Source organism: Erpetoichthys calabaricus, chromosome 1 (assembly GCF_900747795.2).
Source record: "Erpetoichthys calabaricus chromosome 1, fErpCal1.3, whole genome shotgun sequence".
Classification (NCBI taxonomy): Eukaryota; Metazoa; Chordata; class Cladistia; order Polypteriformes; family Polypteridae; genus Erpetoichthys; species Erpetoichthys calabaricus.
In genome coordinates, this window is record NC_041394.2 from 286362243 (window position 1) to 286375503 (window position 13261).

The window sequence follows — 13261 nt, forward strand, 5'->3', positions numbered from 1 at the left end:
ATCAAGATTACATGTTTTGTAACTATAAAAAAAAACATTTAATGCATGTGTTCCATGCTTCTATTTGTAAATCAAGATTGTCGTGTGGTGGATTAATACCTACTAAAGCCACAGTTACAGTACAAAGGCAAAAGGGCCAGTACCTTTCATTTCAAACAATTCTTGGATAGCTAGAATGCTATCAACTAGTTTGGCCACATCAATGTCAACTTCAGATAAATCAGGTTCCAAATTAAAATGATGCCATAGTCAGCAATGCCTTTTGCAGTTTATGTAAAAAAAAAACGTCCATACTTTTAGCATCATATTGGCAGAGTAGTTATCGGTGATATTGATCTGGGGACTCTAGCTCAATTGAAGGCCTAAGGACCAGTGTGAAAAGTACAACATCATTTCCTGTGTCTGCTTTCATATGACTGGATATACAGTATCAACCACTGCATCCTGCAACGTGTCCCATTGTCACCCTTGGACACAGGCTCCCTGTGACCTTGTAATAGTTGAAGAAAACGGACTGAAGGTATTGCATTTCTTTTCTCTAAAGAATCAATTTAGGGAGCACCCAAGTACATTTTGCTTATTTGAAATTGAAAAGGGATATTAGAATTTTTAGTTAACAAGTCTGAACAAAGCTTTATAAAAAATTACAGTACAAATTTACAATTGGTAAATGAAAAATATCATTATGAGTATTATTATATTGCTGTTATAGTGTACATTGACTAAATAATATTGAGAGGGCAGTATCTACAGCACATCTCCAGCAGTGATCCTCGAGAATTTTTTACCACTCTTACCATCCTCATCACTGTGTGTTAGGGCAAAATAAACTCTTCCAGGCAAGTTGGTAATAGTTCCAGTTGATTAAAACTTTTGAATTATTGTTCCAACCGTAGATTTGACCACTTTCAGGCAAGTAGATATTTTATAACTATTTCCTGCCTTATGCAGATCAAAACACACTTTTCTCTCCCTCATCTGAATTGTGTGTTTTCTTATCTTTCCCATGCTGATGAATGAATAAGGGAATTTGGCCATTTTGCAGTGACACAGTAAGTCCTGGATTACTGCTTGAAACGTTTTACACACTGATCAATTTAAAAAGGTAACATATAGATGTAAGAATGCTTAATTTACACTTTGTTCCTAAGAATTTATAGAGGTGCCAATAACTGTGGCACATGTGGTTTTGTTTAAAATAATTATTTCTTGATGAAGGGCTATTTTTTTTTTCTCATAAATAAATGTACTTCAATTATAGATTGGATTTTTCTCATTTTGTTCTGTGTGAGATGAAGGTAATTCACCAAAAGGTGATTTTTTTATAACCATTTTTACTCATCTTTCTCAGGGGTGCCAATAACTGTGGAGGGGGCCTGTATGTATAAAATTATTGCATGTATTTTAAAGGAAGTTAATTATTTTTCTCCTTTGTACCACATTTGTGAATTTCCTCTTGGGATTAATAAAGTATCTATCTATTTCTCTTAATATTTTCACTGTGCTTTCCAAAGTGGTATGTTCAGAATCAAGTATGGGGTGCAGTTCTAAAAAGAACACATTGCCAAGATGTATGTGGCACCTGTTTGGGTCAACATTACAATTTTATGCTTCTGGTTTATTATTTTTTCCCACCATGAAAATTACCATTACACTATGTATTCTATATTCTTACAAACTAACACAGTATTATTTCAAAGTGTCTCATTAACAGTATGCTCTTAGTAACATACAATACCGATTATCTCCAAAACTAAAATTTATGGCTTTGGAGAAATAAAAACAAACGTGTGCAATATATGTAATTAGCTAAAATGATGGAGTTTTACTGCAAGCTCTTCCCTGTCAACACCCATATAAACCTTCATTATGTAATACACAACCAATATACAGGTCATTAAGGAGGAAGAGAAACAAAGGGAAAATGTTACACAGTCGAAGATAACTGACGTGGGCATCACTTGGGCATCGTGTCCAAGGAAACTGTTTGACAGAGACGTGCACAGCTGGCAGCATATGCACTCAGCACCACGGTACTGCCCTATTTCTGTACCAATCCTGAAAACACAATAACCGCTGCATTTCATATTTTGATGAATTAAACGCATCGCCCATGGAAACCCCGAAAAGGTTTGTCTGTGCAAGTCCATGTTGAACATTATAATATTAAACAACCAAGACGTCACGTACGGGTCTTCAGTATTTACCTCCCTGTTGTACTCGCGCAATACGTGTTCAATTTCTCCATCACTGCTGTTCCCAACCTTCGATAAAACGGTGTTTATATCCATTACTGAAATTCAAGTCACGGACTAAACATACACAGTTGCGGCGGCTGCCAGCAACAGGCTGAATAAGCTAAACATACGGAACAGCGACACAACAAGAAGACACACCCTTCACAACCTTTCACCTTTGACCCTTGTTATTGACGTCACTCAGCTCAGTTTACATTTTCCCTGGAGTGTTTGCTTACGACCGCAAGGCAGTTCCAATTACTTGATTGACGAAAAAAATAAATAAAAAAAAACACACCCATCAAAACAGCTTGGAGAAAAATGGGCGTCATTTTGTCTGCAGTCAACATCCTCCTTGTGCAAGCATCTATGGAGTGGAGTGCAGTTTAGTTCGAACATTCCTCGTCCTACCAGTTTGCGGGTGTACATCAGTATGTATGTATTTTTAAATGGGTATAGCGTGCTAAACTTAGGTGGAGATGTTTTGTGTACTGACAACGATACTTGAGTTATGTGCGGCACTTAATTCGACAGATACGTTTATTGTGCTGTTCTTTTCATCTGAAAACGGGCTAAAGTGAGATATCCAGTAATCAAAAAATAGAGTGAGGACAGTAGAAGTCCATTTGAGTTTTTGCATTGAGGTTACCGGTGCAAGATTCTGTGGATCAAAAGCAAACCGTTTCAAATACTCTTTCATTACAGATGCTATCACTATTCTAAATAGGTTCAGCTTCAATAAAAAAAATCCACAGGCTTGCAGCATGTCATTAACAGTTAGCACTTGCATCAATCATTAGTTAAGTCAAAATTTTAGCATAATTTTTATTTCTAATGTGTATCACAATCAGTTTTACGGTCATCTGCTATATTTTGTTTATTTGTACAAAGTTTATGTTTAATAGTGTTGTTCTTTGTTGTGGTGTCTCTGTAAAACCAAATTTCCCTTCTTGGGACAATAAAAATTGAATTGAATTTGGCTGAACTGAACAGAAAGAAATTAAAATCAACAATTAAAGATCTACCCAGTGATTTGTATTTTTTTATCTGTTTTTTTCTGTCCTCCCTGGGGCCTTACTTTTATTCTATGTTAATTATTTTTCCCTAATTTTACTTTATTGTCTTTTTTCTCATTCTTCATCATGTAAAGCACTTTGAGCTACATCATTTGTATGAAAATGTGCTATATAAATAAATGTCATTGTTGTTAAGACTTGTTGAGATGTTGACTCCATTTCAATTTAACATCGAGATTCTCCTTTTATTGCATTAAGCAGGAAATGTCCAGCAGGACATTATTAATGTTGTATTGGTATTTAAAGCATGACAGCACTTCTCTTGAACCTGCCATCTTTGTTCATTTACGTATTTAAACAACTTACCTGTAAACACCTGAACTGTAATACATTGTGGGAGGTTCATGGAAGGGCCGGAAAGCCAGTTGATTTGTCTGTTTGCAAAATCATGACGGACACGATGATTATTTTCTCAGGAATCTGCTACAAAGTAGAATTTTCTTTTGTTCCTCCCTAGATGTTTTTATCATAATAAAGTCATATTTAACCATTTTTTCATTAACATTTAGAAGTTTAAAGAAATCCATTTTCAAAACTGTAAATCAATTGATTTATTGGTATATTGTCATGTACCTTTTTAAACAATTGAATGTCTTGATGTATCGGTATATTTATATGCAGATACAGAGATGTTTTATTTTTAATTTAATATTGCCAAATTTATTCTCTTAACTTTAACATTTAGAAGTTTAAGTAATGTGAAAAAATAATCTGACATACAGTACAGGTATATTTCTATGCACATATAAAGTAGTGTTTAAACATTTTAGCCATTTGTAATATGGGTACAGCATTCTGAGGTTGTTTACAAGTATTTAATATAAAAATTAATCAACAATTAGTTTTCTTTTGATAAGTGACATGGAAGAGAGCATTTATTGCCTACCTTAAATATACTTAAGGGAGAAAATCTAAAAGGACTCTAGTGGATATTAATATGTATGATGAAAACATATAAATGACAGGCTACAATGTCTTTCTGATTGCAGAGTAAGACTGAAAAAAGCAATCTAATGAACCAAGAAATCTGATTAGTAACTGCAATCCTCAGTTTTATCCAAATGACATTGATAAAGCAGACACAGATACACACTGTAAGGAATACTGACAAGAAGCAGCTGCTTTCAATGTCATTTCCACTATATGATCATTAGGAATGAAAAACCTAAATATTTATGGGTACTGTATATATTTTTGGGTTGATCATTAAAGATAAAAGCTGGGAAATATCAGGCTTAATTGAAACAAACCCAAAACAAGAATTGGGTACAATAAAATTCTATATCCCACCAGAACCAGGATTCCACATTTCTGCTGTAGGGCAATGGAGTGAGAGACTCCACACCACACGTAGAGGGTGGTGGAATGGCTTCAGTATGGGGTGGACACGTTTTCAGTGTATGATATGAATTGCAGTATCTTTCACATGCATACTCTTACGGTAATGAAATCCCTCTCCATGTGTATCTACATGTAAAATTCACATACAGACAATGCGATAGGTTGACACCCTGCTCAGGAATTGTTCCTGCCCTGCATCCAGGGCTTGCTGAAATAGCTTCAGCTACTCCTTGGCCTTGTTCTGGATAAGTGGGTTTAGAAAATGGATGGACAATGTGTCACAGTAACTTATTCTATTCAGTAGGGAGATTGATCTTGGATGAGCCAATCCCTAATACAACAGATTATGGGAGAATGTGTGTTGATTGAGAATTGGCTTTATTTCTTGTTTCACTTTGCAGTGTTAGTTAAAAGAAGTAGAAGTACAGGGAAGGTTTGCGGTGTTGCTTACTCACCTTTTGCTGATACTTTTAATGAAAAATAATAGGAATTATATATTCTTGTCTTTATCGTAAATATCCTAGTTACTTTTGGACTACAGGTTTCTAAAAAATGTACATATTCTGTGATGTTCTCATTCATTTTGTTTGTTCTGGAGTATTTGGGCTTTTTGTTGAAGCCACTTTTATTTTTCTTTGGTGTGCATCTGCTGGTACTGGATCACTTTGAATTTAATTGGATTGAAACTTGAACATTTTATTGCTATGAAATGTAGTTGCTAGAAATTGATTTTGGTCTTGCAGCCATACTAGGCCATATAGACCTGTGTAGCTATATAAAACAAATTCAAAACAAATCACCTTGACCAGATATTTATCCTTGATTTCTCAAGGGGGTTAGAGAGTACATACTGTATATAAACCCTTGCCATATATTTTTAAGCAATCAGTGTGCACTGGGGAATTTCCAAAGGACTGGAAAATGGCAAATATTATCCTGTTATTATATAAAAAGGGTGGCTGGGCAAATCCACCCAACTATAGGCCAGTAAGCTTAATGGAAGCCAAACAATAAAGAGATGCAAAGTCAAATAACAGATGACCAGCTAACACAGGGATCTTAAACAGTCTTGTATGGCCAACATTTTCATTCCAATCAGTGTCCAATTCAAGTTTTATATAGCCCATTATTTAAATATGTGGCTTGTTAGTGTTCTCATTTTGCCACATCAATCATTTCCATTTTTCCCGAGATCACCATCCAAATAATTTTGTGGACTACAGCAGATCGATATTTTTCCAGACTGTCACTTTGTTCTTTTCATATATTTTGAGACAGATGTTGTATTAAAGATGGAGGTGCACATAGAATCTATGTTAGCTTCACATGTCAATATTGTTTGGCTGCTGGTTAAAGAAAAACAATGAAACAATTAAAATGCAAGTCAATGCAAATCAGTATAACAAACTACTTCATGTAGCATCAGTAATTGGTTAATAATAGAGGAGGTGGCTGGAATGAAAGCCTGCTGTTGCTGTGGCCCTCCAGCAACTAACCTTGACACCTCTTGTGTGGACCAGCCTCCATTATCATGGTCAAAGGCAGAGGTGTCAAACTCAGACCCTGGAGAGCTGCAGTGTTTCATTTGAGCCACCTTCTTTGTTGGCAACCAATTACTGTGACAAATGGAATTAACTTATTTTGCTGTAGTTTTAATTAACTTGATTTTTCAAATTTTGAAATTCCCTTTTTTTTCCCTAACCAACTGATTCAGGAATCTAAAAGTCTGTTCCTGTAGGCATACCATTTTTGATCCAAGTGATGCCTTAATTAGAAGCCCATTCTTACTGTTAATGATGTCTGCTTTACTCCTTTGGTTTCCTGTTGCTGCAATGATTCAGTTCAAAATTCTTGTCTTGACCGACAGTTCTCTGATCAGTTATGCTCCTCAATATCTCCTCACATCCCCTCTGATCTGCCTCTGACTGTCCCTCCTCTTGCCAGATGTGCCAAGACTGGACAATGATTCTCTGCTCTTGCTCCAAAGCTGTGGGGAAGGATGTCTCTTTATCTATTTGTACTGTAGCCAGTTTACTTGTGTTTAGACATCTTTTGAAAACACATCCTTTTGTTAAATATTTTGGATCTTCTTAGTTTTTGTCTTACAGGATAGCTGCTAACACACTGACAGAGTTTAGGATACTGATTTGCGTCATAGTCTGGAAGTATAATTATGTAGTTGTTCTAATTCCCTTGTACTCGCTTTTTATCTTGTTTTCTGTTACTTTTGATGCTTGTAGTTTCATTCTTGTATGTATTTAACTTGCTTTGTAAGTTGATTTGTATAAAGGTAAACAAAATATAATAATAATAAGCATGTTATTTTTTGTTTTGGCGTGTTAGTAATCTCACTCTGACACACCATACTTGTTTTTCCTTTCCATTAGAGCACCATTAACATATTTTGTGGACCAGACCAGGGGCCTCATGTATAAACAGTGTATACACACAAAAATATTGCATACGCCCATTTCCACACTCATTTCAAGATGTATAAAAACTAAACTTTGTGTAGCATGTGCATTAAAATTCACATTGATTGGGGATTTACTTACATGAGGAATGTGATTGGGGATTTGCTTACTTTAGGAATGTGAATTTTTTTGTGTGTACACATATTTCCAGTTTTAGTGTGAATTCTACACATGGCATTATACATGAGGTCCCATCTTAGTACTTCTAAGATTATCCACTTTCTCCTCTTTTTAGATATTTTATGTAAACAATTGTTGTATAATGGATACATGGGATAAAGTTAGCTGGTCATCTGGTTAAGAAAAAAAATAAACAAGTACATGTTCTGAACCTTAAAAGCAAATTAATTCAAATTAAGGCAAAGTAGTATGTTACGTTAGCAGCAGTTATTGGGTACTAATTAAGGAAATGGCCAGAATGAAAACCTGCAGCCACTGTGGCTCCCAGGATCTGATTTTGACACCCCTGGTCTAATGGCTCTTTCACTAAAGACACAAAATGTTTCTGTTCCTCTGAGGTCCCAGTCCAAGGAAAGGTAGAGTTACTTGCTTAAAGGTGAACTAATGGCAGATACCCAGCAAATAAACATGAAGAGGAGAGTGGCAGATATTTAGTGCCTACCGATCATTGGCCATAGGTGTAGTTTAATGAAAAGGCATTAAAGCAGTATGGACTGATACACCAGCAGTTATAACAAATACCTGTGGTGCCAAAGTTATAATCAGGAGCCTTCTGCCTTGTGATGAATGCTGAAATAAATGGAACATTCTTATAAGCCAAGTATTTAGTTAATTTTCATTAATCTTCTGAAAGCAGCTTTTGCAGTGTAGAAATAAGAGTGGAGTCCGTCATTGCAGCATTGTAAATAAGGTAGGACGCATCCCTAGACAAGGCAATTACAGGGCAAATGGACCCACTCTCATTCACAACACACCAAGGAGGTCGCTATTCAACCCTAACCTGCAAGTCTTTAGGATCTGGAAAGAGACCATCCACCCATCTGCACAACCTGCATATCCAGGGCAACTGGAGCCAATGCCTGCAGTTTTAAGGTGCATTTAAGTTGTGCATTAAGTAGGAGTTTGCATAGAAGTCCCTGAAGAGGTGAAGCAGCAGTACTAAATCCTACATCATCATCATGCCACACCAGCAAGATACATTTACCAGTTACACACAAGAATTCTTTTTAAGATCAAACTGCACTCTGCCAACAAAAATAAGTTGAATTGTTAACAATAATAGTGGCTTGCATCAATGTGCTTTGTGAAAGGTACATATAACTCTTATTTTATTTATTAAGAGATTGAATTAACATTTTAAATGTCCATTGCATTTGAATAAAATGTGAATAAACAGTGTGCCCTTGCTACAGTCACTGCACTTACTCCAGACAAGTTTAGATTATCTGGTAATGAAGAGTCATTTCCCACACTACATTATCAGCATTTTGGCTACTTCTCCTCAATTAGAAGAATTCTGATGCAACCCCAAACTATCTAAAACTAGAAAAACAATTTTCTTTACATGAAACTGTGCAGAGCTTCTTTAGAATTTGGCAAGATTTTAATTTTATATGAACTTTTCTGAGCTCCTGCCTGTGTCTCTGCTAAATTCTTACTGCTTTAATGAATAAGACATAGTATAACACTTTTTTCACATTTTATTATTAATTTGATCTCAGTTCCAGATGATGGTGGGATTATTAGTGTGGTTTATGATTTCACATTGTAATAGTTTCAGTAATATACAAAATCATTTGTAGTTGTGATTGAGAAGACATTTTAAATCTAGTAATTTTGTTTTCTAAAACTAATGCTTAAATGTCATATTATTTAACTTATGTAGTGTATTTATGTGGAACTAATAAAGATTAATGAAAATAATAAGAAAAAATAAAGTGTGCCCTTATTTAAAAGTAAGCTCAAAAGAGAAGAAGCCTTCCCCTTTATCAGTCATGCTGCCATGTTACCCAGCAGTGTAACACTATTTAAAGCGGCATTGAGTTTGTGGATACAAATTAAAAACGTTCACAAGTGCTTTTCTTTACAACTTTCTACTCACTGACTTTTGGCTAAGTTATTTAAGACTTCTAGTTTTGAATTTAGTCACCCAGTAGTTTGTCTTTCCGTTTGATCTCACTAGTGCTTTGATTTTGGTTTCATTTCCTTGTTAATTCCTGGCACTGGTGGTCTGCCATTTTTTTCCATCCATGGCAGAACATGTTGGTATGAGGGTTGCCTGAGATTTGATGGACATCTCATTGGAAGGCAGTAGAGAGAGCTCTTCAACACTAGTGACAGTGGAGGTCAAACAGAAGACTGTTCTTAAATGTGACCTTCATTGTGGCATTGTGACTTCTGATGTATCATGGGCAGATCTACCATCAGGGTGTTCTGTTGGGCCTGTGTTGGCAAGGGGCTTTTTCACCCCACGCAGTCCTCCCTCGCCTGGCAAAATTACCTCACCAAGGGCAGTGACAGGGTGTCCGTGTGCCACATTGTTTAAAGTAGGATCAACTCTCTGTGTTCATTAAGTTGCCCAGGGGGCTGATGGGGGTCTTAATCTGGCCTTGTGGTGTACAAATATTCAAGATTAGACAGAACTGCTAGGAATTAGACCTGTCTTTTCTTTTTATTTAATTATTTTGTCATCCTTTGGATTTAATGTTGTAAATTATTTTTGTGTTATTTTATTTATTGAGTATTTTTTGTATGTTGTTTCTTTCATATTGTTATATTTTATGCTAATTAGTGTACTTTGTCTTGGCCCCTTTATGTGGAACCAAAGGAGCAGCGGGAGGATTACCCTATCTGTTGTTATTCCTTTTTTTTCATAAATATTTAAATATTAAGGAACTTTGTTTTTGTCCCGTGGACCAGAGGTTTATGATTTCTGCCTCCTCCAATCTGGACATTTTTAAAAATTTGAACCAAAATTGTTCTTTTCCAGATTTCTTTGCTGCAAAGTCCCAGATCAGATGACTAAAATCCACTTTCCAAACCCGATCACTCTCAACTGACAACAGAATCCAATGATTCGGTCTTTCTGGTCCTGTTGTGAATCTGAGCCTGTTCTTCACTAGCATTGAAGAAGGGTCTCGCATCCTGTGCAGTTATGACAAGCAATGTCAGGTAAAGGCTGAAAGCAATGTCTACATTTGGGAAGACATCCTGTTATTTTTTTTCTAAGAAACTGTAAAAGATCTGGAGTGGATGAAATGTTTTTGGTGCTTATGAATTCTCCACTGTGTCTGTGCCTCAAATGATAAAAGTTGCTGATGCAACAATAACCTCAGACAAAATATAGTACATGTCCACAAACTAGCAATCCATATTACTAAATGAGAATGGTAAACCGGATGGACGCAGGGACATGGGCCGTGGACGCAAAAGACGAAGTACGCAGGCGCCACACAAAGCCCCCCTCCAAGCACCGGAAAATGAGAAATGATGCGCCACGCCCATAGCAACAGACCCATGCAACAAAGCACCACACGAAGGCCATACCACACGAAACAGGACACACACAAAAAAGAGGATTCAGACCCACGACACACAAAGCACCCCTCCACTAACAGAAATAAGAAATAAGGCAACGCGCCCCTAGCACACCAAAAACAAAGGAGTCAGACGCAAGCGCCACATAGCACATGAAACGGTACGCACACAAAAATGAGGATTCACACCCACGACACACAAAGCCCCCCTCCACTAACAGAAATAAAAAATGAGGCAACGCACCCCTCAAAGAAAACGCACGCCAACAAACGACGTCATACATAGACAACAAGAGACCGGACTACAATACATATACAGGCGCGACACCTGATGGGTAATAATACGAAGAAACCCTTCAAGCACCGGAAAATGAGAAATGATGCTCCGCGCCCATAGCAACAGACCCATGCAACAAAGCGCCAGACGAAGCCCATACCACACGAAACAGGACACACACAAAAAAGAGGATTCAGACCCACGACACACAAAGCCCCCCTCCACTAACAGAAATAAAAAATGAGGCAACGCGCCCCTCAAAAAAAACGCACGATTACTTATCCATATTACTAACGATAAAGAACAAACAAGTCATGAATTCACGATCAGAAAAGGCTCCATATTAGCAGTCAGTGCGATCGTCCTTATTACTTATCCATATTACTAACGCCCCGCCCCCTGCTCGCTTCGCTCGCCAACCCCTGGTGTTGGGTAATTATAAATAGCGTGATGAATGTATGAGATACAGCATAGTGTGAAGGTGTAGATGACGCATATAGGAAGCCAAGAATAAATTGCAAGGCACAGTGTAAAGATTTTTCAGAAAATTTCTTTGTACACAACATTAGTAGTAAAGATGGTGTCTTGTTCTTGAATGAGTTTCTCTTGGCATGGATCATTTATAACCTTAACTTTAACGTCAGATGAACGTCGAACTCGTGAGAAGGCCACATAAAGTTGTCCATGTCCAAAAACGGGGTCAGAGAGGTAGATGCCAACCTTGTTCATGGTTTGGCCTTGTGATTTGTTGATGGTCATGGCAAGTGCAGGTTTAATGGGGAACTGTTGCCGTTTAAGTGTAAAAGGTAATTCTAGGTCAGAACTTGTAAGGTCAAGTGTAGGAATCAGAACAGTATTGTTAGCATGTGATCCTGTAAGAAGTTTTGCTTCAATAACATTGTGTGTCATGGTGTTGACGACTAAACGTGTACCATTGCATAAACCTTGTTTAGTGTTAAGGTTTCTTAATAGCATGATTATTGTTGCGATATTAAGGTTATGATTGTGTTGTGGTAATGTGGCTGGGTTAATAGTGTTCAAATATTGTAAGGGGAAATTAAGATGGTCATTGTTGTCATCAGAGTCAACTTTGTCAGAGCTTAGAAAGAGCCGTGCCTCTACAGGAAGTAATGCACTGACTTGGTTATTTATGTGATCAACATTAATATTTTTTGGACATAATATAGTCCGTTGTGTTAAAAGGGGTATTTGGTCTAATGAGATTGCTGTTCCAAATATCTCCGTAACTAAGTCGTCGCAGATAAAGGCCATCTCCCAGTTGTAATAACCAATTGTTATATTCTGGATCTGGACATCGCATGTTTTGTACCAACTGTATCTTTTGAAAGCAATGCCAATTGTCCGCGTACCATTTTTTCTTCCGCGGTTTTAGAAGCGCGTTGTAGGCGCCGACGTTTATTGTTTTTTTTGATGCGGGTTCGTGTTTGTGGTCCCGTTACTCGAGCCGTCTCGTTCTGTACCCGTGATCGTGAATTCATGACTTGTTTGTTCTTTATCGTTAGTAATATGGATAAGTAATAAGGAGGATCGCACTCACTGTTAATATGCGGACTGTTCGTTTCTTCGTATTATTACCAATCAGGTGTTGCGCCTGTATATGTATTGTAGTCCGGTCTCTTGTTGTTTATGTATGACGTCGTCTGAGTATTTTAAGGTGGACTGAACAATAGCTGAGCGCATGGCATGTGGAGCAATAGCTAAGCACTGTCTAAAATCTCCTCCTAATAAAAGTACCTTTCCTCCAAAGGGAATATTATTATTCATCAACATTTGTAGAAGTTTATCAATGGTGTTGAGTAAGTGACTGGATGCTATTGTACATTCATCTATAATTAAAAGTTTTGCAAGACGGATGTCACGTGCATTGTTACTGTTCATTTTCATAGTGGATACCGATGTTTTTGTGATTGGGACCGGTATTTTGAATAAGGAGTGACATATGTTTTTGGAGCCGAGACATTTTTTCTTCCGCGGTTTCAGAAGCGCGTTGTAGGCGCCAACGTGTATTGTTTTTTTTCATGCGGGTTCGTGTTTGTGGTCCCGTTACTCGAGCCGTATCGTTTTGTACCCGTGATCGTGAATTCATGACTTGTTTGTTCATTATCGTTAGTAATATGGATAAGTAATCGTGCGTTTTTTTTGAGGGGCGCGTTACCTCATTTTTTATTTCTGTTAGTGCAGGGGGGCTTTGTGTGTCGTGGGTCTGAATCCTCTTTTTTGTGTGTGTCCTGTTTCGTGTGGTATGGGCTTCGTCTGGCGCTTTGTTGCATGGGTCTGTTGCTATGGGTGCGGAGCATCATTTCTCATTTTCCGGTGCTTGGAGGGTTTCTTCGTATTA

General features: G+C 37.3%; 2 protein-coding genes across 4 annotated transcripts in view; one reads left to right on the forward strand and one right to left on the reverse strand.

The window, feature by feature from the left end:
• Positions 1–2404, reverse strand: part of ric8b (RIC8 guanine nucleotide exchange factor B) — a 101893-nt gene extending 99489 nt beyond the window's left edge. The window contains exon 1 of one of the 2 annotated variants that reach the window (XM_028816062.2): positions 2208–2404. In XM_028816062.2, coding sequence (XP_028671895.1) covers positions 2208–2291 — 84 coding nt within the window. In that variant the 5' untranslated portion in view covers positions 2292–2404. Of the gene's footprint in view, positions 1–2190 lie in introns of both variants that reach the window. The other variant, XM_051934538.1, reaches the window with a different exon arrangement.
• LOC114662582 (NADH-cytochrome b5 reductase 3-like) overlaps positions 1–13261 on the forward strand; it is a 1047486-nt gene that overhangs the window by 614698 nt on the left and 419527 nt on the right. The gene's annotated exons all lie outside the window — the stretch shown is intronic.